This window comes from Notolepis coatsorum, assembly GCF_963971535.1.
Source record: "Notolepis coatsorum genome assembly, chromosome: 20".
Classification (NCBI taxonomy): Eukaryota; Metazoa; Chordata; class Actinopteri; order Aulopiformes; family Paralepididae; genus Notolepis; species Notolepis coatsorum.
This window is the reverse complement of record NC_140184.1, coordinates 27,916,956-27,944,291: the sequence shown is the minus strand read 5'-3', so window position 1 is coordinate 27,944,291 and position 27,336 is coordinate 27,916,956. Positions and strand designations below refer to the sequence as shown.

The 27,336-nt window shown below is 43.0% G+C and overlaps 1 protein-coding gene across 1 annotated transcript; it reads left to right on the top strand.

The window, feature by feature from the left end:
* On the top strand, nt 1-26,575 carry LOC311246849 (ubiquitin carboxyl-terminal hydrolase 11-like; the record flags this gene model as incomplete). The annotated part of the gene is made up of 2 exons (XM_084337092.1): nt 1-104; nt 24,172-26,575. 2 exons carry the CDS (start codon nt 1-3, stop codon nt 26,573-26,575), a joined length of 2,508 nt encoding a protein of 835 aa, XP_084193218.1.
* Nucleotides 26,576-27,336: the final 761 nt, after the last annotated feature.

The window sequence follows — 27,336 nt, the reverse complement described above, 5'->3', positions numbered from 1 at the left end:
ATGGTCTTCGCCGTGGTCTTCGACGTGGTCTTCGACGTGGGCTGCGTTGGATCCTGCTCTGGGGGTTGTCGCCGCCGCACCGCCGCTCCAGTTCTCCAGATCCGGTCCCTAGTCCGGCGGCTGGAGGGTCTCCCATCCGGGATCCTGCTCCGGGGTCCTTACCCTCGGTTCCTGGCTCCAGGCTCCTGGATCTTGTTTCTCTCTCCACCCCCCCTCTCCGGGCCCCTGTTTCTCTCCCCGCCTCCCCTCTCCGGGCCTCTGTTCCCTTCCCCACCCCCCCTCTCCGGGCCTCTGTTCCCATCCCCGCCCCTTTTCTCCGGGCCTCTGTTCCCGTCCCCGCCCCCCCTCTCCGGGCATCTGCGCCCATTTTCCTCCCCCCTGACTGCTATGCCCCTCCTGGGTTCTTTCCTCGGACTCCCGGCCCCAGTTCTCCGGGTCCTCGCCCTGGTTTTTTTCCAGGGTCCCGGCCTCCTGCGTCGCCCGTGCCCGGACGATGTTTTCGGGGGTCTGGTAGCCCCCTGTTCGGGGGGAGATACTGTAACGCTCCAAGATCAACTCATGCCTGGGAGAGAGAATGTCCCAGGCAGGGAGCCACCAGAGGCCACCTGCAGACAATGCACTCAGCCCTGAACATGTTGGTTCAAATGAATAACGTCCTAATGTGGCAATTAGTGTCCTTATTACAAATGTTGTCTGTTTAGGGTTGTTCTGTGTTAGTATTCTTATTCTGTGTTTTGGTATTTAGCCTGTGTGTGTTCTTTGATGGTTGTATTGTATTTTGTATTGTATCAGTTCTAGTGTGTCTTCCCCCAGCTGTTGATCGTTGGTAATCATTGTTAATTAGGTTGAGTATATTAGGTTGTCCTGTTCCCACTTCCTGTTGTGGCGTCATACCTCCGTGTTACCCGTTCGTTGTACCTTGCTGTCGTCTACCTTGCCCTGCTGTTGTATTTAGAGTCAGTAAGTGATTTAGTATTCTGTTTTTGTCATCTTTGTTTTCGTATCTCAGTCCGTGTTTATAGTTAGCGCCAGCGCCGCTGTGCCCTTTTGTTTTGTATGATATATATTTCCTGCCTTGCTCTTGCCTTGAGTTCTATATTAAAGAACACCGTTGAGAAGAGTAACCACCGTCTCCTTTGTACTTCTAACCGCATATTGGGTCCTTCTTCATGCCGAATCGTAACATTTTGAAGTTACTGCACTTTGCCTGTACATTACCTGTATAATTATTTAAGGAAATCGTGCAGCAGAGTGCAGTATCTGAATTTTTGGGGTTAATTTAGTCATATTTTTGTATGCCTAAAGTTTACTTCATTAATACATGTTAAATCTGGGTAGTATCATCTATCTACCTATAACACATTTTGGATGGCAAGTCAAAAAACTTTAAAGCCATTTTTCTCAGTTTCACTGTTTGGAAGTTACTGCGGTCTGCCTGGGTTTTGAGTGTGATTTTGTAGTTACTGCAGTTTTTAAAACCCCATATCTCCAAAACTGAGCGACATTAACATCTGAAACTTGGTCACAAGATAAACATTTATTGACAAGTTCAATTTCACTCATAACTCAATTTTGACTTTTTTCGAGTAAGTTAGCCTTGACAGGGCAGTGTAGCACTCAACACTTTGATGAACATTGGGTCTCATTCTCCAACATTTTTCAAAGAGTTCTCTTGGAAGACTTATCTTGGAACCGACTGAGACAGAATCAATGACAAGTTCATTCTGAGTCCCGAACGTGCTGGTAATATGTCTTAAGGGGCTGAAACAGTCGCACCTGTGATATGATCTGATATCTGCTTGGAGAATGGCATTCTGTCTTAAACTCGAAAGCGCGTTCCCGTTCAGGTCATTTGCATACAAAACAACGCCTCCAGAGCCCCTTATAAGGCAAAGTAATGACGCAGCTGTGTGGAAATGGATGCGGAAGTGCCTTGCGAGTCTTGCGCGACCCATCAAAATGAGATTAGATTAATGTATTGTCATCATATACAGCTCGTGGTACACCTGCCACACACACACACACGCGTGCACGCAGTATACTGTAGCCTACGGCGTAATGAATGAACGCAGTATAGGCTTATTATTCCATGAATGCCTACGCCGTAATGAATGAACGCAGTATAGGCTTATTATTCCATTAATGACTTGTTGCATTAGGATTTAGTAGATACTATATGCTCTGCCCTATGTACAGTATAGGTACAGTCTGTACTTATACTGTACATAGGGCAGAGGCAGAGCATAGTATCTACTAAATCCTAATGAAACAAGTAACTAGAATATATTAAGCCTATACTGTTCATTAGACACGTAGGCCATACTGGCGCACACAAGACTTAATTGTTATAATAATAATAATAATTCATTTAATTTATATAACGCTTCTCAATAACCCGAAGTCGCTGGAATATTAATGCAGTCTATTTCCATGCGATTAGCTTTAGTTCTTATTTATTTATTTATCCACTGTCATTTCAGTGTTGGTGTATAGGCTATATAGTGTATTTCAATATAAGTTTAATTGATTAATGATATCGAAGGAATGCAGGTTTATAGCTATATCAACCCCCTCCAATGTACAGTAAATGACCAAGTATGGTTTTGTCAATATTCCAATGTACAGTTTTGCTTGTACAGTGTGATGTGTGCATTCAATTTGAATGGAAGATAATAAAGTTTGTTTTGCTGAGATTAAGTGATAATTTGTTGCATTTAAACCAGGTGTCCACTTTTTGTAGTTCTGTGTTGAGTAGATCTTGTAGCTCGAGTGGATTTTTATGTGACAGAAACAAAATTAGTGTCATTAGCAAATATTACTTTGTGCAGAAGTTCAGATGAGTTGACAAAGTCATTTATATAAAGAATAAATAGTAAAGGCCCTAGAATTTACCCCTGGGGGACCCCATATTTGATGTCCATTTTTATTGATTTGTGATTTTTTATATCGACGTACTGTTGCCTACCATGTAAATAACTACTGAACCAGTTGAGAGCCAGACCCCTTATGCCATAATGGTGCAGTTTCCCAAGTAGAATAGTATAGATAATAATAATAGAAGTAGAATTTAATATGTCTTAAATGGGCACAAATCGCCTAAGAGGACATTTTTGGTCGTAAATTCGTTCGGGAATGAGACCCAATATTCACATGAGAAATGATCTCCGAATAAGTTTCTTGTTTTATTAAAATGTTATTAAATGTTATTGAAACCAGTGCACTGATCATTTCCCTTAAAATATTCTGAAATAAGGTTGATAAGTTCAATAAAAATTACTTACTATTTTATAACTTATTTGTTTAAGTAATTTTTGTACTTGACAAATGAGAAGAGGTTTCTAGATATCTAAATCTACTCTATTTGTGCACTTCCTATAGGCTACTGTTGATACAATTATTCTTGCTGCCCTATATATATATATATATATATATATATATATATATATATAAATTTTTTGCCTCTGATTAAGTCAGATTTTATGGTTCTGCTGGTCCTGCCATTTTATTGGCATGGAGGGAAAGGGCAGAGGGCAATAGGAAATGTGTTGAAGAAATAATTGGAGTGTGTATAATGTGTGTGTGTGTGTGTGTGTGTGTGTGTGTGTGTGTGTGTGTGTGTGTGTGTGTGTGTGTGTGTGTGTGTGTGTGTGTGTGTGTGTGTGTGTGTGTGTGTGTGTGTGTGTGTGTGTGTGTGTGTGTGTGTGTGTGTGTGCATGCGTGCGTGTGCGTGCATGCGTGTGTAGCCCATGCCAGTCAGGAGTTTAGTAGGGAGGATAAATGGGGTTGATATGGGGTAATAAAACGGGGTAAACCATGAAGCAGTGTTTGGTTACAGACCAGATCATTCATTCATTCAGAGCCTGGGTCATTTCATCATAATTAACTACTTGCTCACACACTGACCGGAGACGTGGCGAGTAAATTCACAACCAATGAAATTAACATGCAGTTCATACAGGACCTGCAGTGTTAAACAGTCATACCATGAGAGGACTGTGGTGGTAAGAAGACCCCTCTGCACCTCTGCAACCACACATACCCCCCCCACTACAACCACACATACCTCCCCACTACAACAACACATACCCCCGCCCCACACTACAACCACACATACCCCCCCCCACACTACAACCACACATACCCCTCCCCCCACTACAACCACACATACCCCCCCCCCCCCACTACAACAACACATACCCCCCCACTACAACCACCCATACCCCCCCCGACACTACAACCACACATACCCCCCCCACTACAACCACATATACCCCCCCACTACAACAACACATACCCCCCCACTACAATCACACATACCCCCCCCAATATAACCATACATACCCCCCCCCCCCCCCCACTACAACAACACATACCCCCTGCTGCATGGCCTGGGTCAAATCCCCCCCTACAACCAGGGCCGCCTCAGGGGGTGTGCAAGCAGTGCGGTCGCACAGGGCCTCGCGGGAAGGGGGGCCTCGCACAAAAAAAAAAAAATATATTTTATTTCTTTATTTATTATTTTATTTATTATTTTCTATTATTTAAAAAAAAAAAATTTGTGAGGCCCCCCTTCCCGCGAGGCCCTTTTTCATCACAGACCTAAAATCTAGTTTTGCTTATATGCTTATATATTTCACATTAGACACATTTGTAGAATGTGTCTGACTTGTTCCTGGCTCTGCGGCTCTGCAGCAGACATACTCACTATTGGAGCTCTGGGGCTCTGCAGCAGACATACTATTGGTTTCAACGAAGGGAGGGGTTACATGTGTACAGTCGGCCGGCGTGCGTCAGCTGCGTTTGACTATTTCGCGCGTGCAGCATTGGAGGTTATGCTTATGCCAGCCAAGACGAAGAGGACGGTCGTTCGGCAGATGGACTGAAGATGAAAGTTGTTGCATGTTAGACAGTTCAGTCAGGCTAGCCATGTCGGCTTAGCTAAAGGCAGGGACAGCTAGTTAGCTTTAGCTACGTTATAATATCGAGTGCTAACGTGTGGTTCAGTCGGGATAGCCATGTCGGCTAGTAGCTAGCTTAGCTAAAGGCTAACTAGCGTTAGCTAACCTAGAGAGAGCGCGTGCAGCATTGTTATGCCAAGATGAAGAGGACGGTCGTTCGGCAGATGAACTTCGTCAACTCCACGCGGTTGTCTCCATCCTCTTGGACGTTTGGTGAGTTTTTAATGCACTCTATTCTATTCCCGCCATGGATATATCTCTCTCTCTCTCTCGGGCCGGCTAGCTATCGTGGCTAAGGCTAACGTTATGTTGGCTAACGTTATGTTGAGCCAAGCGGGCCGGCTAGCTAACGTAGCTAACGTTATATTGAGCCAAACGGGCCGGCTAACTGTTGTAGCTAATGTTATATTGAGCCAAAGCGGGCCGGCTAGCTAACGTAGCTAACGTTATATTGAACCAAACGTGCCGGCTAGCTGTTGTAGCTAATGTTATATTGAGCCAAGCGGGCCGGCTAGCTAACGTAGCTAACGTTATATTGAGCCAAACGGGCCGGCTAGCTGTTGTAGCTAATGTTATATTGAGCCAAGCGGGCCGGCTAGCTAACGTAGCTAACGTTATATTGAGCCAAACGGGCCGGCTAGCTGTTGTAGCTAATGTTATATTGAGCCAAGCGGGCCGGCTACCTAACGTAGCTAACGTTATATTGAGCCAAACGGGCCGGCTAGCTAACGTAGCTAATGTTATATTGAGCCAAACGGGCCGGCTAGCTGTTGTAGCTAACGGTGTGTACCTGGTGTCAGTACCTGGCTACTCTATTTGCAGTTAGCCTATTTAGCTGATGTCGGCCGTTGGCTCCTTGCTACTTTGTTTTCTCTGGTATAGACCCTCTTCTCTTTGGATTTAAGTGTTGATCTTTGTCCTTTTGGATCTATGTATATTCATGTTGCCTTTGTGAAGTTATCTTTTCCTTCTGTTTTGTTCTTCTATTAAAAGTTGAATATCCTTTAGGGCAGGGGTTCTCAACCTTTCTGCTGCCAAGGCACCCCTGTGTCCAATAAAATATTCCAGGGCACCCCTACATACGATAAAGACTTTTCCGGTCCTGTCTTTTTTGTTACAATGATGACAAAAGTGCTTGCTTTCAAAATAACGTTTATTTAACCCATTGAAACCGGGAAACACATTTGTGTGTATATGCAGGCTATATAATGCATTATTAGCAGGCGTTTCAGGTCTAAATGTATAAATAAATATAGCAATAGTGTGACCATTTCTCAAACAGAAAATCATGTATTTTTTTTTTTAAATACAGAAAAGGATCACACAACATGATACCAGTCTGGTTTAGCATGAGAACACAACATTGCAGCTGCACTGTTTGACTGGGGCAATCTCAGCGGTCGAATTGGTACTGGAAGGTACTGAATTGGTATTGGTAACTGTAACCTGTTTCGATGGACGAGTTAAAAACGTGTCCATTTTGTGTGAAAATTCAGCTTTGCGGTTCACGTTGGAAATATTATTCTAGTGAGGTGACGATTGATTATGACATCACATCCCTGCAGAGTGCCTTTTACTGTTTATCTGTTAAATACAGTTTTCATTCATTCATTAATTTACATTTTGTATCATAATAATCATAACACAGCGGCTGATACACTCACTTGTTCTGCGAGTAGACCATCGCCGTCGGAAGCGTGTAATTAGCACTTTTCAGAAGCTGTGTGGTCCAGTCTTGAACTTTCCATAACGTGTCTCGATAAATCCATTTGATTAGATCCAGCACTGAATGCATTTAGTGATTATTATCACAACGACGATTGCGATAGCCGCTTTGCATTTCCTTGATAAGGGACATAGGACTGCTCTGAAAATGCGTTGGAAAATCTGTTGGTAAAAGTAATGACGCCTGCCGCAGACGTTAAGTTGGTGAAGTTTCTATAATAACTTAACGAAATGTGTGATCGATGTTATTAGATTAGGCAATTATTGTATACACATGAAGCACTAGATAGACTATTTGTTTAGTTAAATAGTTGCAGGGCTGTACGTTAACTTTTTTTGCACATAGCACTGGTGCTACAGAGGTTGATAGTTTTGTAGCACAGGCCAAAATATTGTAGCACAAGTATAAAATGTGTTATATTTGTAACAGTCACAAATGTGCCTATTGTATTTGTGTTATTTAGTTGCAGTGCCATGTTTGGCTGTCATTTTCATGCAGTTGACGTCACACAGCCTGACACGTTACGTGTAAGGAATTACATTACAAACATTAAAAAAAAAAAATTAGCTCTTCCAGACATTAATACAAATAGACCTCCTGTTCACTATAAAGTGCCACGTTTTGATATATTGAGCTTTAAACTTTAAGTAATTTTTTTGGAACACGCAACCCCTTCCTCTCCCAAACCGTTCCTGCAATTGTTTTATGTTGCATGATGATCACGCACACACACAGAGGGAGAATGCCCCCCCCCCCCCCTCCTCCCCAGTCCTCCTTCCCAGTCGCTCCCCACTCTGCTGTTCTCTGTCGCTCTGAACAGGGCTTTAGCTTGTTGTTAGCTTATGCTAACGGGTCGTTAATTCCGGTCTTAAACACGACGTGGTCATAAAGGAATGGCAAGGATTGCAAAGCATGTTATATGCATTTGACCCGTTGCGGGATAAAACAGCAGGATTTGTTTTGGGTCGCGAAAACACTATCCTTGCTCTGTTCACTGTTCCAGACGCTACTGCTGCTGCCTGAGACGCTACTAGTACTGCTGTGTGGAGATGCATCCTTATTGGCTGTGTGCTGTAGAGCGGATATGAGGATTTTCAAAATAAGAGTATCATAATGAACTGAATGTTGCTAGCTGTCGGAGCCTAGTTATTATAGCTGGAGCTGCGCTTGGGCAGAAATGAGACCCGCTACAGGATTTTCAAAATAAGACTGTTGTCATTCTATATTTTTAAAGAACATTCCCAGGCATCTCGCGGCACCCCTGGCAGCTCTCCCCTGTTGAGAACCGCTGCTTTAGGGGCTCATCTTAGCTGTCTTGCTTATCTCTCTCATACATGCTCTCTCTCTAACACACACACACACAGACATGCTCTCTCTCTCTAACACACAAACACACATGCTCTCTCTCTCTCTCTTTCTAACACACACAGACATGCTCTATATCTCTCTCTAACACACAAAATGACATGCTCTCTCTCTCTATATTTCTCTCTCTTTCTAACACACATATACATGCTCTCTCTCTAACACACACACACAAACAGACATGCTCTCTCTCTATCTCTCTCTTTCTAACACACACAGACATGCTCTATCTATCTCTCTCTCTTCAATTCAAATGGGCTTTATTTCACATTCTTGTATTTCTCCCAGTAGGTATGGGAGTTTTGAGTTATTGTCCATGTTTTCAAAGTGTCTTTGGGTGTTTGCAATTTGTGGGAAGTATATGTCTTGGTATAGTGGGCAGGTTGTTAAGAAGTGGAGCTCGGTTTCCACCTCATCTTGTGTGCAGTGAGTCTGTCTTCGCTTGGGAGCCAGGTCTGCCTATGGCGGCCTTTCTCGATGGCTAGGCTGTGCTCGCTGAGTCTGTACCTAGTCAAGGATCTTCTTAGTATTGGGTCAGTCACAGTGCTCAGGTATTCTGCCACTGTGTACTCTCTGTTTAGGGCCAAATAGCATTTCAATTTGCTCTGGTTTTGGGTTGTTTCTTTCCAATGTGTGTCTCTCTCTCTATCTCTCTCTCTCTCTCTCTCTCTCTCTCTCTCTCTCTCTCTCTCTCTCTCTCTCTCTCTCTCTCTCTCTCTCTCTCTCTCTCGCGTTTAAATCTTGCACAGGGCCTCGCATTTCTCCCAGGCGGCCCTGCCTACAACCTTCTCTTGTGTGTTTCCTCCACCGTTCGTCTCTCCTACTGCCTCAATAAAAGATCTGTCTACTCTCCGTTGTGTGTAAACACATGGAAAGGAAATCATTCCTATTCATGTCCTTGATTCCTTACTTTTACCGCCTCCTGGGTAAACGGGTTTGGTTGGCCCTGGCTGTGCTGCTACGTCTAACCATTTGAAATGCTGCGCTTATTGGAGGGATTTTATCAGATTAGAAAAGCTGTTCAAACATCTGTCCATTTCACCACAGGAGAGTCGACTCTAAACACACTCGTCTTTTACGGACCTCCTTTTATGTAATGTATTTTTAATGGCGCTACCTCAACCCATTTCTTTACATTTTCTTATGTTACAGTTGTATGTGTTTAATGGTGTTTACTATGCTGCTTGTGTGTGTGTGTGTGTGTGTGTGTGTGTGTGTGTGTGTGTGTGTGTGTGTGTGTGTGTGTGTGTGTGTGTGTGTGTGTGTGTGTGTGTGTGTGTGTGTGTGTGTGTGTGTGTGTGTGTGTGTGTGTGTGTGTGTGTGTGTGTGTGTGTGTGTGTGTGTGTGTGTGTGTGTGTGTGCGTGCGTGCGTGCGTGCGTGCGTGCGTGCGTGCGTGCGTGCGTGCGTGCGTGCGTGCGTGCGTGCGTGCGTGCGTGCGTGCGTGCGTGCGTGCGTGCGTGCGTGCGTGCGTGCGTGCGTGCGTGCGTGTGTGTGACCCCATTGACTTTGCATTGGTTTTTGGCTAAGTATCTGAAGCTAGTATGAGGCTTGTGCTGAGAGAGAGAGAGGGGACTCTAAAGATTTACAACATCATTGGTAAGTAAGAAATAGAGCTAGGGCTTAAAAAGTCACAACTATCCCTTAAGGCTGCAATGTTCACAGCTTTGGATTTGAAGTGGTGGTTTTTATTTGTCTTTTTCTCCATCTTCTTATTATTATTCCTTCCATCATACTCTGTCAATAATTTTCTCTCCCATTCAGCTTCGTTGTCTCTCATTCTCTGAAACTGGGGAGAGAGGGATAACTGTGTTGACTTCGTTAGAATTGCTGTCACTCCCAGTGTTATTCATTTAAATACCAGATACAGTTCTACCCCTAGAACTGTGGATTAAAACGGTATCTTACTTGGAGAGTTAATTTTCCGGTCTATTAAATGTGGTCATATGATAAGGTTCAAATTGTAATAACACTGGCAGGGGTAAATGAATGGACTTGACAAGTAGAGCAAATTATGAGCTTAATAGGAAATTACTGTATCAAAACGTCTGGACTACATTTGCAGATTCTATTAAGTATTAACTGTCTCCAAACTCTCTCACTCTCTCTCTCTCTTTCTCTCTCTCTTTCTCTGCGTTGGAATTCAGTACTTAGGTCCACTTGGGCTTGTGTTATTGTTAGGGTTGCTAGGGTGAAGGTGGGGCCTGTGACAGTAGCCTCTCTGACCCTGAGTCATTCCTCCTGTTTCCTAAGCCATCTTTAGCCTGGGGCAACCATTTACTCAGCATGCAGTGAAGACCTGGTTTATTTAACCATGCCTAATGCACAGACTTGTAAATTATCTCCAAGCCCCTCCACTCTCCTGCCAGTAATAGCCTTTACAGTTACCAGATGGATTAGATTAGATGGGGAAAACACAATAAAACACCTCTAGCTGATGGGCCTCCTATGGGGTAGGGTGTGTGTGTGTGTGTGTGTGTGTGTGTGTGTGTGTGTGTGTGTGTGTGTGTGTGTGTGTGTGTGTGTGTGTGTGTGTGTGTGTGTGTGTGTGTGTGTGTGTGTGTGTGTGTGTGTGTGTGTGTGTGTGTGTGTGTGTGTGTGTGTGTGTGTGTGTGTGTGTGTGTGTGTGTGTGTGTGTGTGTGTGTGTGTGTGTGTGCGCGTCTCTGTGTGTGTGTGTGTGCGTCTCTGTGTGTGTGTGTACGCATGTCTGTCTGCGCACATGTGTGTTTAATGTGCATGTGTCCTGATTGGTAGGTGTGGTGGTGTCTGGTGTGCTAATAGAGAAAGCAAAGTGGCACAGATTACGTACCTCTGATCACTTACTGTACACCGTGCACAATAAACATGTCCACCAAAAAAGGAGGGGAAAATGATTTGCTTATTTCATTGATAAAAAAAAAAGGAAAAAAAAGATTTGATTCAATTTGGCACGAAGGACTAATTTAGAAAATCCTTCAGAGTGGAATAGGTGGTAAGGCGCATGATCGTATGTACATGCAGAATAAATGTGCAGTGAAAATAAATAAACAGAGAACAGAATACTTGCCAAGGTCGAGACGTGAAGCAGGGCTCTAGTTTAAGTCCTACTTTGTTTAATTTATATATTCAGGAACCGGCACTAGCACACACACACAGAGGTAAAATACCTGATCTACAGCATACAGACCTTGTTCTGTTACCTCCAACCAGAGATGGTATTCTGCATAACCTGACGTCCGTCAACAATACTGCCATAATTGGGCCTTTGAAATTGAAAGAATAAGAAATGTTTGTGTTAGGGTTTGGTTGGTTATTTCCATGTCAAATTTCACTTCAAATGACCATTATGTAAAGTTATGAGATTTCACTCCACACATAACCATTGCTGCTGTTCTTTAATGCAGCCATCAAGTTGAAATACTAGACCAGTGGTACTCAGACTTGACCAATTCCACGTTACAAAAACACCTTGTTCCTCAACCAAACCAACATCAGGCGACTAATAGGTGATTTACAAGCTATGAAAAAGCATGATCATGTTCTGTTGGCTGTACCAGTAGGATACTGAAATATATTACTCTTACAATGGCAACCTTAACTATTAACTCATTCACTGCCAATGACGAGTATACTCGTTATTGGGCGGCAATCGTTGAACACCAACAACGAGTATACTTGTTATTTGATCGTTATTTATTTTATTCGATATTTCTATTCATTACAGGCATACAGACTCTGGGTTAACATGGGGAATCCTCATGAGAATCTAAAAGTGCAATACCTGCCTCATCACGCTAGACGGCGGTATCGAGCAGTCTATAATTATTGTCATTCATGTTTTCCCCTGTAGTAGCTTAGGCTACAGACAGCCCACCAGCACAAAGTCCATGTATGTAGTAAAGTACATAACCAAATATAATAATCTATAGGCTTAATCACCACCAAGTCCACAGTTTTAGATTATCTCTACCCCAGGTTGGTTATAATGTCCCTAAATTAGCTAAGTTTGGCTCAAGAAAGTAACCACAGAAAATTAAATGGTGCATTTCCACTGCACAAAGAATAAGGTGATATGGATCATTTGGACAACTATCATCATATTTCCAGGCTAACTTCCTTGGCAAAAGTTCTTGAGACAAACAAACTTGAGATAAACAATCAACTCAAGTTTTTTCTCTCAAATCACTCAATAAAAAAAAGATTCAGAGCCAATCACAGCACAATTGCAGCCACCACATTGATTACTAATGACATAATTTCAGCTTTAGATAATAGGAAAGAATGTGCTGCTCTCTTTATAGATCTGTCAAAAAGGTGATCTAGTATTGGCATGGATAGTGTGGTGTACTGTATGTGATTATGTTAAGGATTATCGATCTCCTAGACGTCAGTGTGTGAAATTGGGTCCTGCTAATTTCAGTTATCTGAATTATTGTCCAGAACATAAAGGTGTGCCACAAGATTCCGTGCTGGGTCCTGTCCTTTTGACTATTTATATTAATTATATGGTTTCTTATTCAAATTACTGCCATGTCCATTTGTATGCAGACGATACTATTGTGTACTGTATTGCTGACACTGTTCAGTTGGCCACTGAGAACTTGCAGATTTCTTTTAATGTTCTCCAGGAAGCTTTTATCAATCTTAAATGAGTCCTCAATGCTAGTAAAACAAAAAGGTATGCTGTTCTCCAGAGCCAAACATTTTGATTATGATGAAGTACATACAGTAATATCTACCATAAGAGGTTCTAACATTGAGAGAGTCAGGGCCCGCGTCCACTTGGCGCATATTTCTGACCGCACGCATCTGTTTTCAATGTATTCCAATGGGGAGGGAGCGCAAGCGGCCGCATGCGGCCGCCTCTAGGAAGTGCGCTGCCGTCGGCTTCTTTTCTCAGCTTTTTTGTGCGGCCGAAAGTTGTAACTTTCTCAACTTTCAGAGCGATGCGCTGGGCTCATTTTCAGACAACCAATCACAGCCATTCATCTACCACTCTGTTTGTAACCTGACACCGGAGCTGCCTGCCTGTCTGGCTGTCTCCCACAGACCATTGAGATTCGCGACAAAACTAATAATAATAACTACACGAATACACTACTAAAAAGGTAATAAAAAGCAAAGGGCGAACTGTGGTGTCAGGCAATAACTATATATATAATTAATATACAATAAAGTTATTCAAATATGCTATAATATGTGCAAAACCGCGGCATGGCTGTAGATTTCTTTCTGTCATCTACAAGATGCGCTGCATGCCAGCGCTGCCGGCGCACTCCCAGCATGTTTCACGGAGAAATATGCGCTAGGTGGACGCGGGCCCTCACTGAGTTTAATATCTTGGCTTGTGACTCGATGACACATTTAAATTCTTGCTTCCAAGCTGTGACAGAAAATTGTCTTCCTGTACAGAAATAGATCCAGCTTTCCCGGCATTAGTAGAAAGCTGTTTTCTTTTTTTGGACTATGGTGATATGGCTTCAACTCTTAAACCGCTGGACTTGGTCTTTCATTCTGCCCTCAGATGTATTACTAAGTAATGTCGACCTCAGTGTCTTATGAGTTGAAATAAAGGTTTGAAATCTAATAAAATGTGTGAAGGAGTGAGCTTCATATCATGTTATTATTAAGATATTGTCACTCACTCACACACACACACACACACACACACACACACACACACACACACACACACACACACACACACACACACACACACACACACACACACACACCTACCTCCCTCATAGTGCATAAAATACCCCATAAAGCAAAATACCAGGGCCCTCATTTATCAGATTTTCTTAGAAAGTATTCTATTTTCATACGTAAGCACAGAATTTAGAATGTGTGCACGCACAAAAAAAATGGTATTTATCAACCGTGCGTACACAGGTCCTACGCTCCTCCGTGTTGATAAATACCTCTTTGTTCTACCGTCAATGCTCGTGCATGATTATCCATATATGGTCATGAAAGTGATGAAACACCCCCCATGGGATGTGAAATAATGGACTGACCCGAGCGGAACTCTGAGAAACTTCACGGGAGATTGTTCACTGAGGCGCTGCCGAACCAAGAAGACACAACGCGTGTTATGGGATAAATAAAAGGCTGACTTGTAAACGGTGATGTCAGATATCAACGGCTCCCTAAGACCATTGCTGCAATTCTGCCTGGACAGCTCAAAATACTAATAAAGACCGTTCGTTGACCACTGTTTGGCGTTGGTGGTTTGATTGATTGATTGAAAAGTTTATTAACAGATTGCAGAATGGGTACAGTCAAGGCCAGATTAAGACTTCAGAGGCCCCTGGGCCAGATTCTTGTGGAGGCCCCCCCACACACACGTGCACGCACGCACAGTGGCGTTTTTATATGTCACTTTAAAAAATATATAGAATACCGTAATTCCTCTAATAGTAACCCCGGCTTGTATTTGTTTCAACTGTAGTGGATACCAGGCTTGTATTAGGAGGAGGCATGTATAAGAGAGAGGCCTATATTTCTAATTTTCGTATCTCTTTTATTTTTTTTACTGAATGAATGAATGAATGAATGAATGAATGAATAAATGAATGAATGAATGAATGAATGAATGAATGAATGAATGAATGAATGAATGAATGAATGAATGAATGAATGAATGAAAACTTTATTTAACAGATTGCAGAATGGGTACAATACAGTACAGCTCAATACACACAAGGCAGGGGATGCAGACCTGAGAAAGACGTTTGTCTTGTTTACATCAGGGTCCCCCATTTTCAATTCATATAGACATTTATGACATACACAACATACATGACATTTATGGCATAGGGACATATAGGTATTTAGTACTAGTACTAGTGTGTAGTGTGGAGGCCCCTAGTCGCGTTATTTCTAAACCTAGCCGCATTTCTGGCAAGACGCTCTCTGATTGGCCAATGCCTGTTTCTACACTGGTTAAGCTTAGGCACTCTTTCAAAGTTGGTTAAGGTTAGAGTTTGTCTTAGAGCGTGACAGGCTGACGGCAAGTTCTTTCGACGGTTAAGCTTAGGCACTCTTTCGAAGTTGGTTAAGGTTAGAGTTTGTCTTAGAGCATGGCGATAGAACGCCAGGTAGTTTGCAGGCTGTTTGACGAGGAAATGGGCAAAGACACAGCTCGTCACGCGATTGGGCAAACATGTCAGTGGCCAATCAGAGAGCGTCAGTCAGTGCCAATCATTCAGTGTCACAGTATGACATCGATCTCCAAAATAAGAAGAAAAAAATTAAATAAAATGTGGGGCCTCTAGTGACGAGGGGCCTCCAAAAATGTTTAAAATAAAAGTAAAAAAAAAAATAAACAAATATTTGGGGCCTCTAGGGACGAGGGGCCTCCAAAAGAAAATAAAATAAAAGTAAAAAAAAAAATAATAATAATTTGGGGCCTCTAGTGACGAGGGGCCTCCAAAAGGCCTCGAGTGACGAGCGGCCTCCAAAAAAATAAAAAATAAAAGTTAAAAAGAAATTTAAAACAATTTGGGGCCTCTTGTGACAAGGGGCCTCCAAAAGGCCTCTAGTGACGAGTGGCCTCAAAAAAAAATTTAAAATAAATGTGGGGCCTCTAGTGACGAGGGGCCTCCAAAAAAATAAAAAATAAAAAATACATTTAAATTATTTTTTTTTTATTTTGAGGCCCCTCATCACTCGAGGCCCACGGGCCGCGGCCCGGTCGGCCCGGTCGTTAATCCGGCCCTGGGTACAGTACAGTACAGCTCAATACATACAATTGTTAAGGGGATGCAGACCAGAGAAAAACTTTCGTCTTGTTTACATCAGGGTCCCCCATTTTCAATTCATCGTGTGTGTGTCATTATAACCGTGCTGTAATATGAATGCCTTTATTAGTTGTGTTCGATTGGCTATAATAAGATTTTTAGAGGCATCTATTTTGAATGAATGAATGAATGAAAACTTTATTTAACAGATTGCAGAATGGGTACAATACAGTAAGGCTCAATACACACAATTGTTAAGGGGATGCAGACCAGAGAAAGACGTTTGTCTTGTTTACATCAGGGTCCCCCCCTGTTGTTGTCGGTATTAGCCTAATACCGACAACAAAATAGATGCCTCTAAAAATCATATACTATTAGGTAGCCTATATGAATTACATATAATAGCAGCCATAGCCTACATTATGCAACAGTAACTTGCGCATACCAGTGTATGCAACGGACCAGTGTATATATATCATATAATATTCATATTCATATAATAGTTTACTCTATCAGCATACCAGCATGTAATACGTTCTGAGTGTGTATCTACCTCAACTCCTTATTATTTTGCGCATAAATTGCAGAAATACGGGAACGTTTTGATTTATATTAAAAGGCTTTGACATTGTAAAACTAAATACGTGGAATTCTGTAAGCATAATACAAGTCATATCACCCACACGATATATGCTCTGTGTCCAGAGCATGTATGCTTTTCATTAATTTAAGACACATTATTGCAAGGGTTTTGTAATACACATACACCCTGGTCTCATTGCAATGCGTTTTTTATTCTTTCTTATACAGTCGGAAGGGGGAAGAACACTATATCGTGGGTGTTCATATGACTTGTATTCTGCTTACAGCTTCGAAATTCCACTTGTTTCGTTTAACGTAAAGCCCTTTAAATATAATCAAAACGTTCCAGTGTTTCTGCGGTCTGTGCGCAAAATAATAACGAGCGCAGTCAGTCAGTACACCTTGTATATTCCGATAACGCTATATAAACCATGCTGCATTCATTCTGAATTATTATTATTATTCCAAATGCTATTTATAGGGTTTTGACCATAATTACACTACTGTTTTACAATGAACTATAATGAATTACGGTTCATACAGAACATGCCAGTGTTGAAACTAATGCACAGAAGCTTATTTCCTTGTTGTAATAATATATTCTACCAACGGGCACCAGCTACGCATGGTCCGACCTGTGCTTAAATATACGCACAAAGTCAAGAACAAGTTCAAATTGATAAATCCCACACTTTGCTTAGAAATGATCATACGCACGGGTTACGCACATATCTGTGCGTACGCCACGTTGATAAATGAGGGCCTAGGTGGTGTACAGTAAGTAGCAATTGAATATACTACAGCAGGTATATTCAGCCCTATTAAATGCTGAGATGACATTGTACTATTGTGGTTGGCTAGTTGGCGTTTTTGCTTTGTTTCAGTTTGAAATGATCACACACTTTGGACTAGTGTTGTCAAAAATATCGAAGTATCGATACATATCGATACTGAATATTTAAAACGGTTTCGATACTCATTTCCCGAAATACCGATACTTTCTGCAGTATCGGTACCAGCTGGCGAGTGTTCTACCGCAAGTTGTTGACACGCTGTTCAGAGCACACTTGCCCCTCCGCCTCCTCCAGCCCTCCCCCTCACAGAGCCGTCTTCAGTTTGTAAACAAACATTTTAGCTGAAGATGGCAAATGCAGATCCTCCGCAACTTGTGCTTGTGGATAAAGAAAACAGCAGAAGTGCTGTTTGGAGGTACTTCGGGTTTGAAGTAAACAACGAAGGACAAGCTAAAGATGCCACGATGCCCATTTGCAAGCGGTGTTACAGAGCAGTGCCAACGCGGATCTCCATAAAGAAATGAAAGAGGTTCGTGACAGCTGCTCTTTCAACGTCACTGTGACTGAAGCATTAAACCATTAACTCTAGTTTAATACATGATACGTTGTCTACTGATGGCGCATAATATCAACAGCTGATTCGTTGTTAGTAACGTTACAGCTATTAGCTAACGTTTGCTAGTCGTTCCTCCGTTAGCTCCGTTAGCTTAGCTTAGCTGGCCACCTTTATAATTACTGCATGGAAATGGAGTAACGTTAACGTTTAAACGTTATGTCGAGGTCATACAATACTACAGTTGACATAAGGTTAACGTTACCCCGTCTCCATGAAGTGTTTAAATAGCAGCAATCTTGTTGAAAATGTAACGTTACTAAATGCTCCAAGCATAGCTGATCTCTCTCTCTCTCTCTCTCTCTCTCTCTCTCTCTCTCTCTCTCTCTCTCTCTCTCTCTCTCTCTCTCTCTCTCTCTCTCTATCTCTCTCTCTCTCTCTCTCTCTCTCTCTCTCTCTCTCTTGTTATCTTTAAATAAACAGTTCAGTTTGTCAGGTACATGCAACACAGATTACAGTGTTTACATCTGTCTGCTTGAGAAAATACCATGTTATGCATCTGCAATAAAAGTTATTGAAGTGAGATGAACAGTTATTTTTAAATGTGTGATCTAAAGATAAACAAAGGGTTTTAAAAGTGTTATATTTATCTTCTCTTATAGTACCAGAGAGAAGCTGAGGAGAATCAACCAGCAACAAAACCTAAATTTGTTTTATATTATTATTATTATTATTATTTTTTTTTTTTTTGTATCGAAATGGTATCGAAGTATCGATACTTTTCAAGGTATCGTATCGAAGTCGAAATTCCAGTATCGTGACAACACTACTTTGGACACTTTCTGTCATTTTCTCTGGCCTGTCTCTTCTCTCTTCCTCCATTTCAAAATCCATGCCATCAAACCATGTCCAGTCACAGCATAAGTGGTTGTGCAACATAAATAATAATCTCTCTATCTCCCTCTTTCTATAAATCCCTGCAAACACAGACACATGATAAAGAGAGAAGAGAGAGAGAGAGAGAGAGAGAGAGAGAGAGAGAGAGAGAGAGAGACACACACACACACACACACACTCAAACACAGACACACACACACACACTCAAACACAGACACATGATAGAGAGATAGACACACACACACTCAAATACAGACACATGATAGAGAGAGAGATAGAAACACACACACACACACTCAAACACAGACACATGATGGAGCGAGAGAGAGAGAGAGAGAGAGAGAGAGAGAGAGAGAGAGAGAGAGAGAGAGAGACACGATGCTCACACACATAGTCTTGAACTTGCTCTCTCCCTGACACTCAGGCTGGCCCTCTACACACTCAAGAGTCAAACTCGGGCTCAAACTCTGTGTGTGTGAGACAGTGTATGTGTGTATGGTGCGTATCCACTTTTTACGTGTGTTTTGTTTACGGCAGCGTGATACTGAACATGGGCCTGTCTGAGTGTTATAATTACAAGCGAGTTGGAACTTGTCAATGCTGTGGATATGAGCTTCATGAAAGTCAATAGACATGTCTCCATTTAATTACAGGGTGGAAAAGATTTATTGTGGAATAAATCTCCAACCAATTGGGCACAAAGTTGCTATCCTATAGCCAAGTTTTCTATACTGAAACCCCTGGGCAGAGCTGTGCCGCAGTGTTTTTCACTGTGGTACCGCGTGGCGCATCTTTACCCTAAAAAAAAGCCACTTGCAGAGATGGAAGCGAGCGGAAACTGCAGCTGAGCCGCTGCCATGTCAACCCATTGAACACGGTACACCGGCAGCATGCTGTGAGGTGAAGCAGCCCAGACGTGGCGCTGTGCACTCAGATATGCTGCTCCAGCCTCTCTTTTGTTTGTTTGTTTGTTTGTTGTGGCCTGTGCATTGCCCTGCTTACAAGTGGGTACAGATGACAGCGGGGAGCAGGATTTCTGTCTGACAGAACTAATGAGCTGCTCACATTATGTTTTCCAGTCTAGTTTCAGGGTTCTGTTTCGTAATGGATCTCGCTCAGCGTCACGACTGCACTATACTTCACTCGTGCACGCGCACTGAATAAAAAAATTCCACAATGTACCTTTACATCCCAACATTCGTCTGGCCACACCCCTATCAGCTTACCTTCATAAGCAGGTGTGTGGTAATAACGATGTTTTCCAAAACGGGTGTTGCTGCAATACATTTAGGATACGACGCGAGTTGTGTGTGAATTGTCTTGTCACTGGTATTAGCTTCTCCATGCAAATCGGGTTGTTTGTTACAAATGTAAAAATGATCTGGTTTGTTGTGTTGAGAAACATCATGTATGTTCATGTACCGTGTACTCACAACTAAGGGGGTTAAATTAACCTATAAAGCTATGCTTAGTGACATATGAGTGAAGAATGAATTATTTTCTCAGCCTGTAATGACAATGAACAGTGTGTTCACATATTAACAGGTTTACCTGTTCAACTGGCCGTATTAAGGGTAAGGTAGGAGGGGTGTTCCCCCCGGTTCCCTGGGGACTTCCCCACCCTCCTCTCAGACATGTTGTTTACAATATATTGTGTCACTGTGTTGTGGGATATGATCAGTGTTGGGACTAACGCGTTACAAAGTAACGCGTTACAGAAACGAAGTTACTTTTTGCCGCAACTAGTACTCTAACGCATTACTTTTGAAATTCAGTAACGCTACTTACGTTACTGAATGGTTTGTTAGTTCGTTACTGCGTTCTTTTTATGTAGATTCATAGCGAGCGTCCTTATTTCGCCTGCGTTTGTTTTGTTTACTGTAGACTGAAAGGCGCTATATAAAACGAAGTATTATTATTATTATTATTTCTTTCCGTAGCCTCATTCTGTTTTCGCACTTCTGATTGGCCACTGACGTTCTGAAAGAAATAGGCGCTCTCTACAGTAAACAACAAGAGGACGCTCGCTATGAATCTACATAATAAGAACGCAGTAATAATAACGAACTAACAAACCATTTAGCAACTACTTTAGAGATAATTAATATACAACATGGAAACGAGATAAAGAACATGTTTGAAGGGCTGCTGGAGTCAACTGGACTAACGTTACATCTCGACCACCGCAGACTGGTGACGGTGAGTGCAATGTGTTCACTGAAACTCAAGATCAACGGATTTGGACTGTACGAAATCTGCCAGGGAATCTCATAATACTAATCAAACAATATAAATATAGTCCTTTCATGCACAATTGATATCCTAACTATTCTAACGTTGCAATGCTTTGATAACAACGCTGCAAGATGGTTATGAATGAATTAATGAATGGATGAATGAATGAATGAATGAATGAAAACTTTATTTAACAGATTGCAGAATGGGTACAATACAGTACGGCTCAATACATACAATTGTTAAGGGGATGCAGACCTGAGAAAGACGTTTGTCTTGTTTCCATCAGGGTCCCCCATTTTCAATTCATATAGACATTTATGACATACACAACATACATGACATTTATGGCATAGGGACATATAGGTATTTAGTACTGATACATTTGTGACATAAGCGGTATTCAAATATACAGTACTGTTACCCCTAGATCCTGACAGAGTATATACATATGATGGGGAGGGGACTGTACATTAGGAGGGGGTGGGTGGGTGGGAGAGAAATATACATACAGCGGGGAGGGAATATATAATGAAACGCTCTAGACCACATTGCTTAGCAGAGTTCGGTGATGTGAATGGAAACTGTCAAGTTGATCAACCGATTTTGAGTATATGGGGCATGGGACTTGAGCAATTTTTTTTTTTTTTTTTTTTAAATAACTAAATAGTTACTTTTCACAGTAACTCATTACTTTTGGGTGTAAGTAACTAGTACAGTAACGAAGTTACTTTGAAATGAAGTAACTAGTAAAGTAACTGAGTTACTATTTTTCAGTAACTAGCACAACACTGGATATGATGTAACCCTTAGCTTGGTTGCTGGGGTTGTGCTAAAACCGCTTGAAAAACTATATTTTCCTAAAGAAAAGATTGTTTGGTCACTTTTCGTGTGTGCTTAGCAAGGCCTGTGGCCGATACTAATCGAGAATTATGTATTCTCTCATTATGAAAAACGGCGTTCCTCTGTAGAGTGTATTTGCCATTTTTTGTGGTGATAAAGGGTTGTGTGTGTCTTGTGATCTACAACTGGGTTAGGTTGGCCACAGAAGCACATGTGTAAGTCTGGTACCGGGGCTCTTAAGGGGGCCCTCTCTATTCTGTGTTTTTTCCTTAGTAAAAATCAGATAGCAGGTTAGCACATGAGCTGTGTGAAGCTGTTAGACACTTCATGTAGCTGACTATGACTGTGTCATGCTCTTTTTTGTCATTACATCGTATCATGGGTGTGGGGTCGTAAAGGGGTGAACTGGTAATCCTTCCTCCCCTTTTGATGGGCAGGGGTTACAACCTCCTGTCCTTCAAGGTTCCTGTCACGTTGCTGTTCGGCACGTTACAGGGTAAGAGGGGGGGGGAGGGAGTTTCCTGGTCCCACGCCCTGGAAAATTGGGCGTGTGCACCTGAGTGCTAGTTCTAAAGTGGCAGAGGAGCAGCAGAACAGCAGCAGAAGGGATCAGGATTTTCAGTGCTGCATCTGTATCAGTTCAAATAGTGTTTGGTTTACCTCCTTGTTTTTTTGTTGTTAGTAATTGTCTCTAGATTAGAAGTAAGTAAGTAAGTAAGTAAGTAAGTAAGTAAGTAAGTAAGTAAGTAAGTAAGTAAGTAAGTAAGTAAGTAAGTAAGTAAGTAAGTAAGTAAGTAAGTAAGTAAGTAAGTAAGTAAGTAAGTAAGTAAGTAAGTAAGTAAGTAAGTAAGTAAGTAAGTAAAGTTTATTTATATAGCACTTTTCACAGAGACAACTCACAAAGTACTTTACATACAGCAGAAATAAAATAAAATAAAATAAAAAGCAAGAACCATTCAAGAGATAAGAGACAGAACAAAACGCAATGCATCACAGAGAAACAAAACAAAACAAAAGACATATTTTATACCTGGAGGAGAAGCTCAAACATTACCCAAAGGCCTGTTTAAACAGTAATGTTTTTAGCTGATTTTTTTAAATGTCAACAGACGCTACAGCTCTTAGGCCACGAGGAAGGGCATTCCAGAGTCTAGGCGCTATAGTTTGAGGGGCCGGTGTAGGAGCCAAAGCTATATATTTAGGTTATTGTATTATATGAATGTTTATATGTTTATTTTTATAACCTTACGTTGAAACGGCATTAGGAATATTGATTGGATTTAGATAAAGTCATTGGACCGTCTTATTTGTCATAATAGAACATTCTAGAACATTTGTGATGTCACAGTATGATGTCATGACCGAACGTTGTGGAACATTTGTGATGTCACCTTATGATGTCATAACCGAACATTCTAGAACATTTGTGTATCTATATATAGTCCACAATTCTCTCTTGGTCAATGTAGTTGATGACGGGGTCCAGTAGAAGAAGAAAAAGAAGGTGAAGAAGGAGAAGAAGGAGAAGAAGAAGAGCCCATAAAAAGATTTGCGGAGGGCAGTAATACGCCACGATGCGTCTACTCTGCCGGAAATTCAAATAAGAAGAAGAAGAAGAACAGGCAGAGTGTATCTTGAAACAGGACTGAACAGAACTGAACAGACTAAACAACATAGACTGAAGCCTGCATTTCTCAACCAAGGTGCCAAGCCTACCGTTTTGCTGTGGAAAGAGCCGGCAAGTTGATTTACGGCTTTCCAGTGTGGAGGAATTTTCATGTGTCGAGTCGGCAGGGATTTTGGAGACTGGGAAAATACAGTAGGAAGCAGAGCTCGAGATCTTTGTGAAGAAGAAGCTGCATGAGGCGGTGGTAAAGACCGCCCTCCTACGGTGTGCCACGTACTAGTGACCTCTGGCACCAGGTATTGGTAATCCCGCAGCAGAGACACTTCTCAGTTGAAATAGTGTTTGGTTTGGCTCCTTGGGTTTTTAGTAGTTGGTAATTGTTTCTAGATTGGAAGGACAATTAGGGGCCGGTATAAGAGCCAAAGCTATATATATTTCGGTTATTGTATTATATGAATGTTTAATATTGATTGGATTTAGATAAAGTCATTGAACCTTCGTATTTGTGAGCATTCTGGAACCTAGAACCTTCTAGAATGTTTGTGATGATGTCATAATAGACTTCTGGAACATAAAACAGTCCGGAACGTGCACAATGAATATTTAGGAAAATAGCTTTAGGACCACTTCTGTAAAGAAAGACTTCGCTGTGGAAGAGAAATACACCATTTGGATATCTTTGTTTTACACTGGAGCGGCTGTGGACATAATTTTTCTTCATCAACGAACGTTGGCTCGCGCTCCGTTCCAACGAAGTTAGTCCTGTTATCTGAACAGGACTTTTTTTTAACAAGACTGAACAGATCAACTGTTAAACAACATAGATTGAAACCATTTCTCAAACAAGATTGCCTCGCCTACCGTTTAGAAAGATATTGATCACGGAGATGAGGAACGCTGACGGCACCTGGCCCAGTTCCAGACCTCAGATCATGGGGAACTCGGCGGAGGAGCAGGACCCGTACCGCAGCGTGCCGGGTGTCTGTGGTCTGACCAACCTGGGGAATACCTGCTTCATGAACTCAGCTCTACAGTGTCTCAGTAACACCCCTCCCCTGACAGAGTATTTCCTGCGTAACTTGTACCTGAAGGAGTTGAACGTCACCAACCCTCTGGGTGTGAAGGGAGAGATAGCAGAGACGTACGCTGATGTTATTAAACAGATGTGGTCTGGAAGACACTATTCTGTGGTGCCGCGCATCTTCAAGACCAAGGTGGGACACTTGGCCTCTCAGTTCCCGGGTTACGAGCAGCATGACTGCCAGGCGCTGCTCTCTTTCCTGCTGCACGGACTGCAGGAAGACCTCAACAGAGTCAAGAACAAAGAGTACATAGAACAACGGGACGCAGACGGACGTCCCGACCAGGAAGTGGCGGAGGAGGCATGGCGGAACCATCGTCGCCGTAACGACTCGGTGATCGTCGACACATTCCACGGCCTCTTTAAGTCCACGCTGGTCTGCCCAGAGTGCCACAAGGGCTCTGTGACCTTCGACCCCTTCTCTTACCTGAGTGTTCCGCTCCCCGTCAGTAAGGACAGAGTCGTGGAGGTTTTCTTTATCTCTCTGGACCCAAACGCCATGCCTTTACAGTATCGTGTGGTGGTCCCTAAAGCAGGCGAGGTATCTGACCTCTGCTCTGCCCTCTCAGTGATGACCAACGTACCAGCCGGCCAGATGGTGGTAGCAGACGTGTTCAACCATCGGTTCCATAAGATCTACCACGTTGACGAGGCCCTCGGCTGTATTCTGGACAGAGATGACATCTTTGTCTATGAGTTGAGTGGAGGTCGTGTGGAGGAGGATGGAGAGGAGGTGGTGTTGGCTCTCTACCTGCGGGAGCGTTCTCACCACAGGGACCATGGCTCTGGGAGCAGTTTCTATGTGACCTCCCTGTTCGGACACCCTCTGCTGATGGCTGTACCTCGCAGCAGCCTGTGTAACACAGAGGCTCTGTATGCCATATTCCTACAGAGACTGGCACGCTACGTACGACCCCCTGAGCCCTCGGATGAGGTGGAGGAAGAGGAAGAGGAGCTGTATAAGACTCAGACCAACAGTGTCAGTGACGATGAGGGGGAAGAGGATGGGGAGAGAGCAGGCCCCTCCCACAGAGACAACTGCTGTGGTGACGGACAGGCTGACAGCCAAGCAGATGGCTCTGCTATAACCAAGCCCCACCCTGATCCCACCAAAACTCAGCCCTCACTGGAGCACGCCGAGCAGGAGGCCAATAACGTGACGAGGATGGAAGACAGCCCTTCCTCCTCTGCCATCTGCACCACTAGCGCCACCGCTAGCACCAGCACGGACACCATTGCTAACACTAGCAGTAACTCCACCGCTGCAGCTAACGATGTTAACACGAGCGGGAACGCTACCGCTATTTCTAGCGCAGTACCATTCATAGACCTAAAGGGGGCAGAGTGGCAGCCTTGCGAAAATGACGAGGAGGAGGAGAAGAAGAAGGAAGAGGCCTGTTCTCCTGGCCCGCTAGCCAACGAGCAACCGGCTAAGAGGAAGGTGTGCAGCGGTAAAAGGAAGAGGTGTCTCTTCTCCATCCAGGCGGTGAACTCCAACGGAACCACAGAGCGAGGGACGGGTGAAGGAGGGAGCGCCTTCTCCTTCAGCTCTCAGCCGTACGTGGCCATAGACTGGGACCCTGACATGAAGAAGAGGTTCTACAACGAGAATGAAGCTGACAAATGCGTGAAATATTCCAGCATGGAGGTTCCTCGGCAACACACCACGGTTCAGCTGCAGGAGTGTATCCAGCTGTTTACTACTGTAAAGACCCTGGAGGAGGAGAACCCATGGTATTGTCCTCTGTGTAAGAAACCTCAGCTGGCCACTGAGAAGCTGGATCTGTGGTCTCTGCCTGAGGTGCTCATCATCCATCTCAAGAGGTTCTCCTCCAGAGAGAAGCTTGACGGCATCGTCGACTTCCCACTGAGGGACCTCGACTTCTCTGAGTGTCTGCTGGGGAAAAGCCTGACCGACAGGGAGCCTCCGAGCCGATATGACCTCATTGCTGTGTCCAATCACTACGGAGGACTTAGAGATGGACATTATACCAGCTGTGCACGGAACAAGGATGATGGCCAGTGGTATTACTTTGATGACAGCACGGTGACGTATGCCAGAGAGGAACAGATCATGACCAACGCTGCCTATATCTTGTTTTATCATCGACAAGACAAAATCCGACAGCCGACTCTGCCCGCCCCCTCCTCCGCAAGCTCGGCCTCTTCAGCAGTGGCGTCATTTCAGTAAAAGGGGAGTAAAGTAAAACCGGGGAGTGTTGGACGTAACGCGATGATGTCAGGGAGGTTGCAACCCTCTCTGCGCCACCCCCTATCTCCCTGTCTCCAGCTGTCTCGGAGCGATGACCGGAGTGTTGAATGTCCCGTGATTAAGACGGGGAGGACGCAACCCTCTTTGCGCCGTCCCTGTGCCTCAAATAGATTCGCTATCAGCTCTATCTTTAATCTTTCAAAATGTTCAGTTGCTGTCGCTATCAGCTTTATCTTTAATCTTTCAAAATGTTCAGTTGCTATTGCATGCACTCATCTGTGTTTCACTACACACATGAGTGCATGCTTACCAACTGTCCGTCTGCAACACTACTATCACCGACATCTAAGAAGGGAGATCCCCCCTTGAATGGCCCTTCTAAGGTTTCTCTCCTCCACACTGCCTGTGGAGCTTTTTTCCCTATTGTTAGGTTTTAGTGAGTTTTTCCTTACCTTCGCGTGGGGTGGGGTATGTCTGGGAGTGCTTGCATTCTTTCATTTATTTGCATTTATTTTAAATTTGTTGGACCTTATGGTGTTTTTGTTCTGTTCTTGACTTATTGTTATGTTTCTTCTTGACTTCTTTAAAGAAGACATGTACGGCCCATGGGGACATTAACGTGTGTTGTCGGGCCTTACAAATACATTTGATTTGATTTGGTGGATTTTTTTGGTCAAATCAGTTGTGAAATAGTAACTTTTGGTGAGTTGTTTCTATACAATTCACTTATATGACATTTA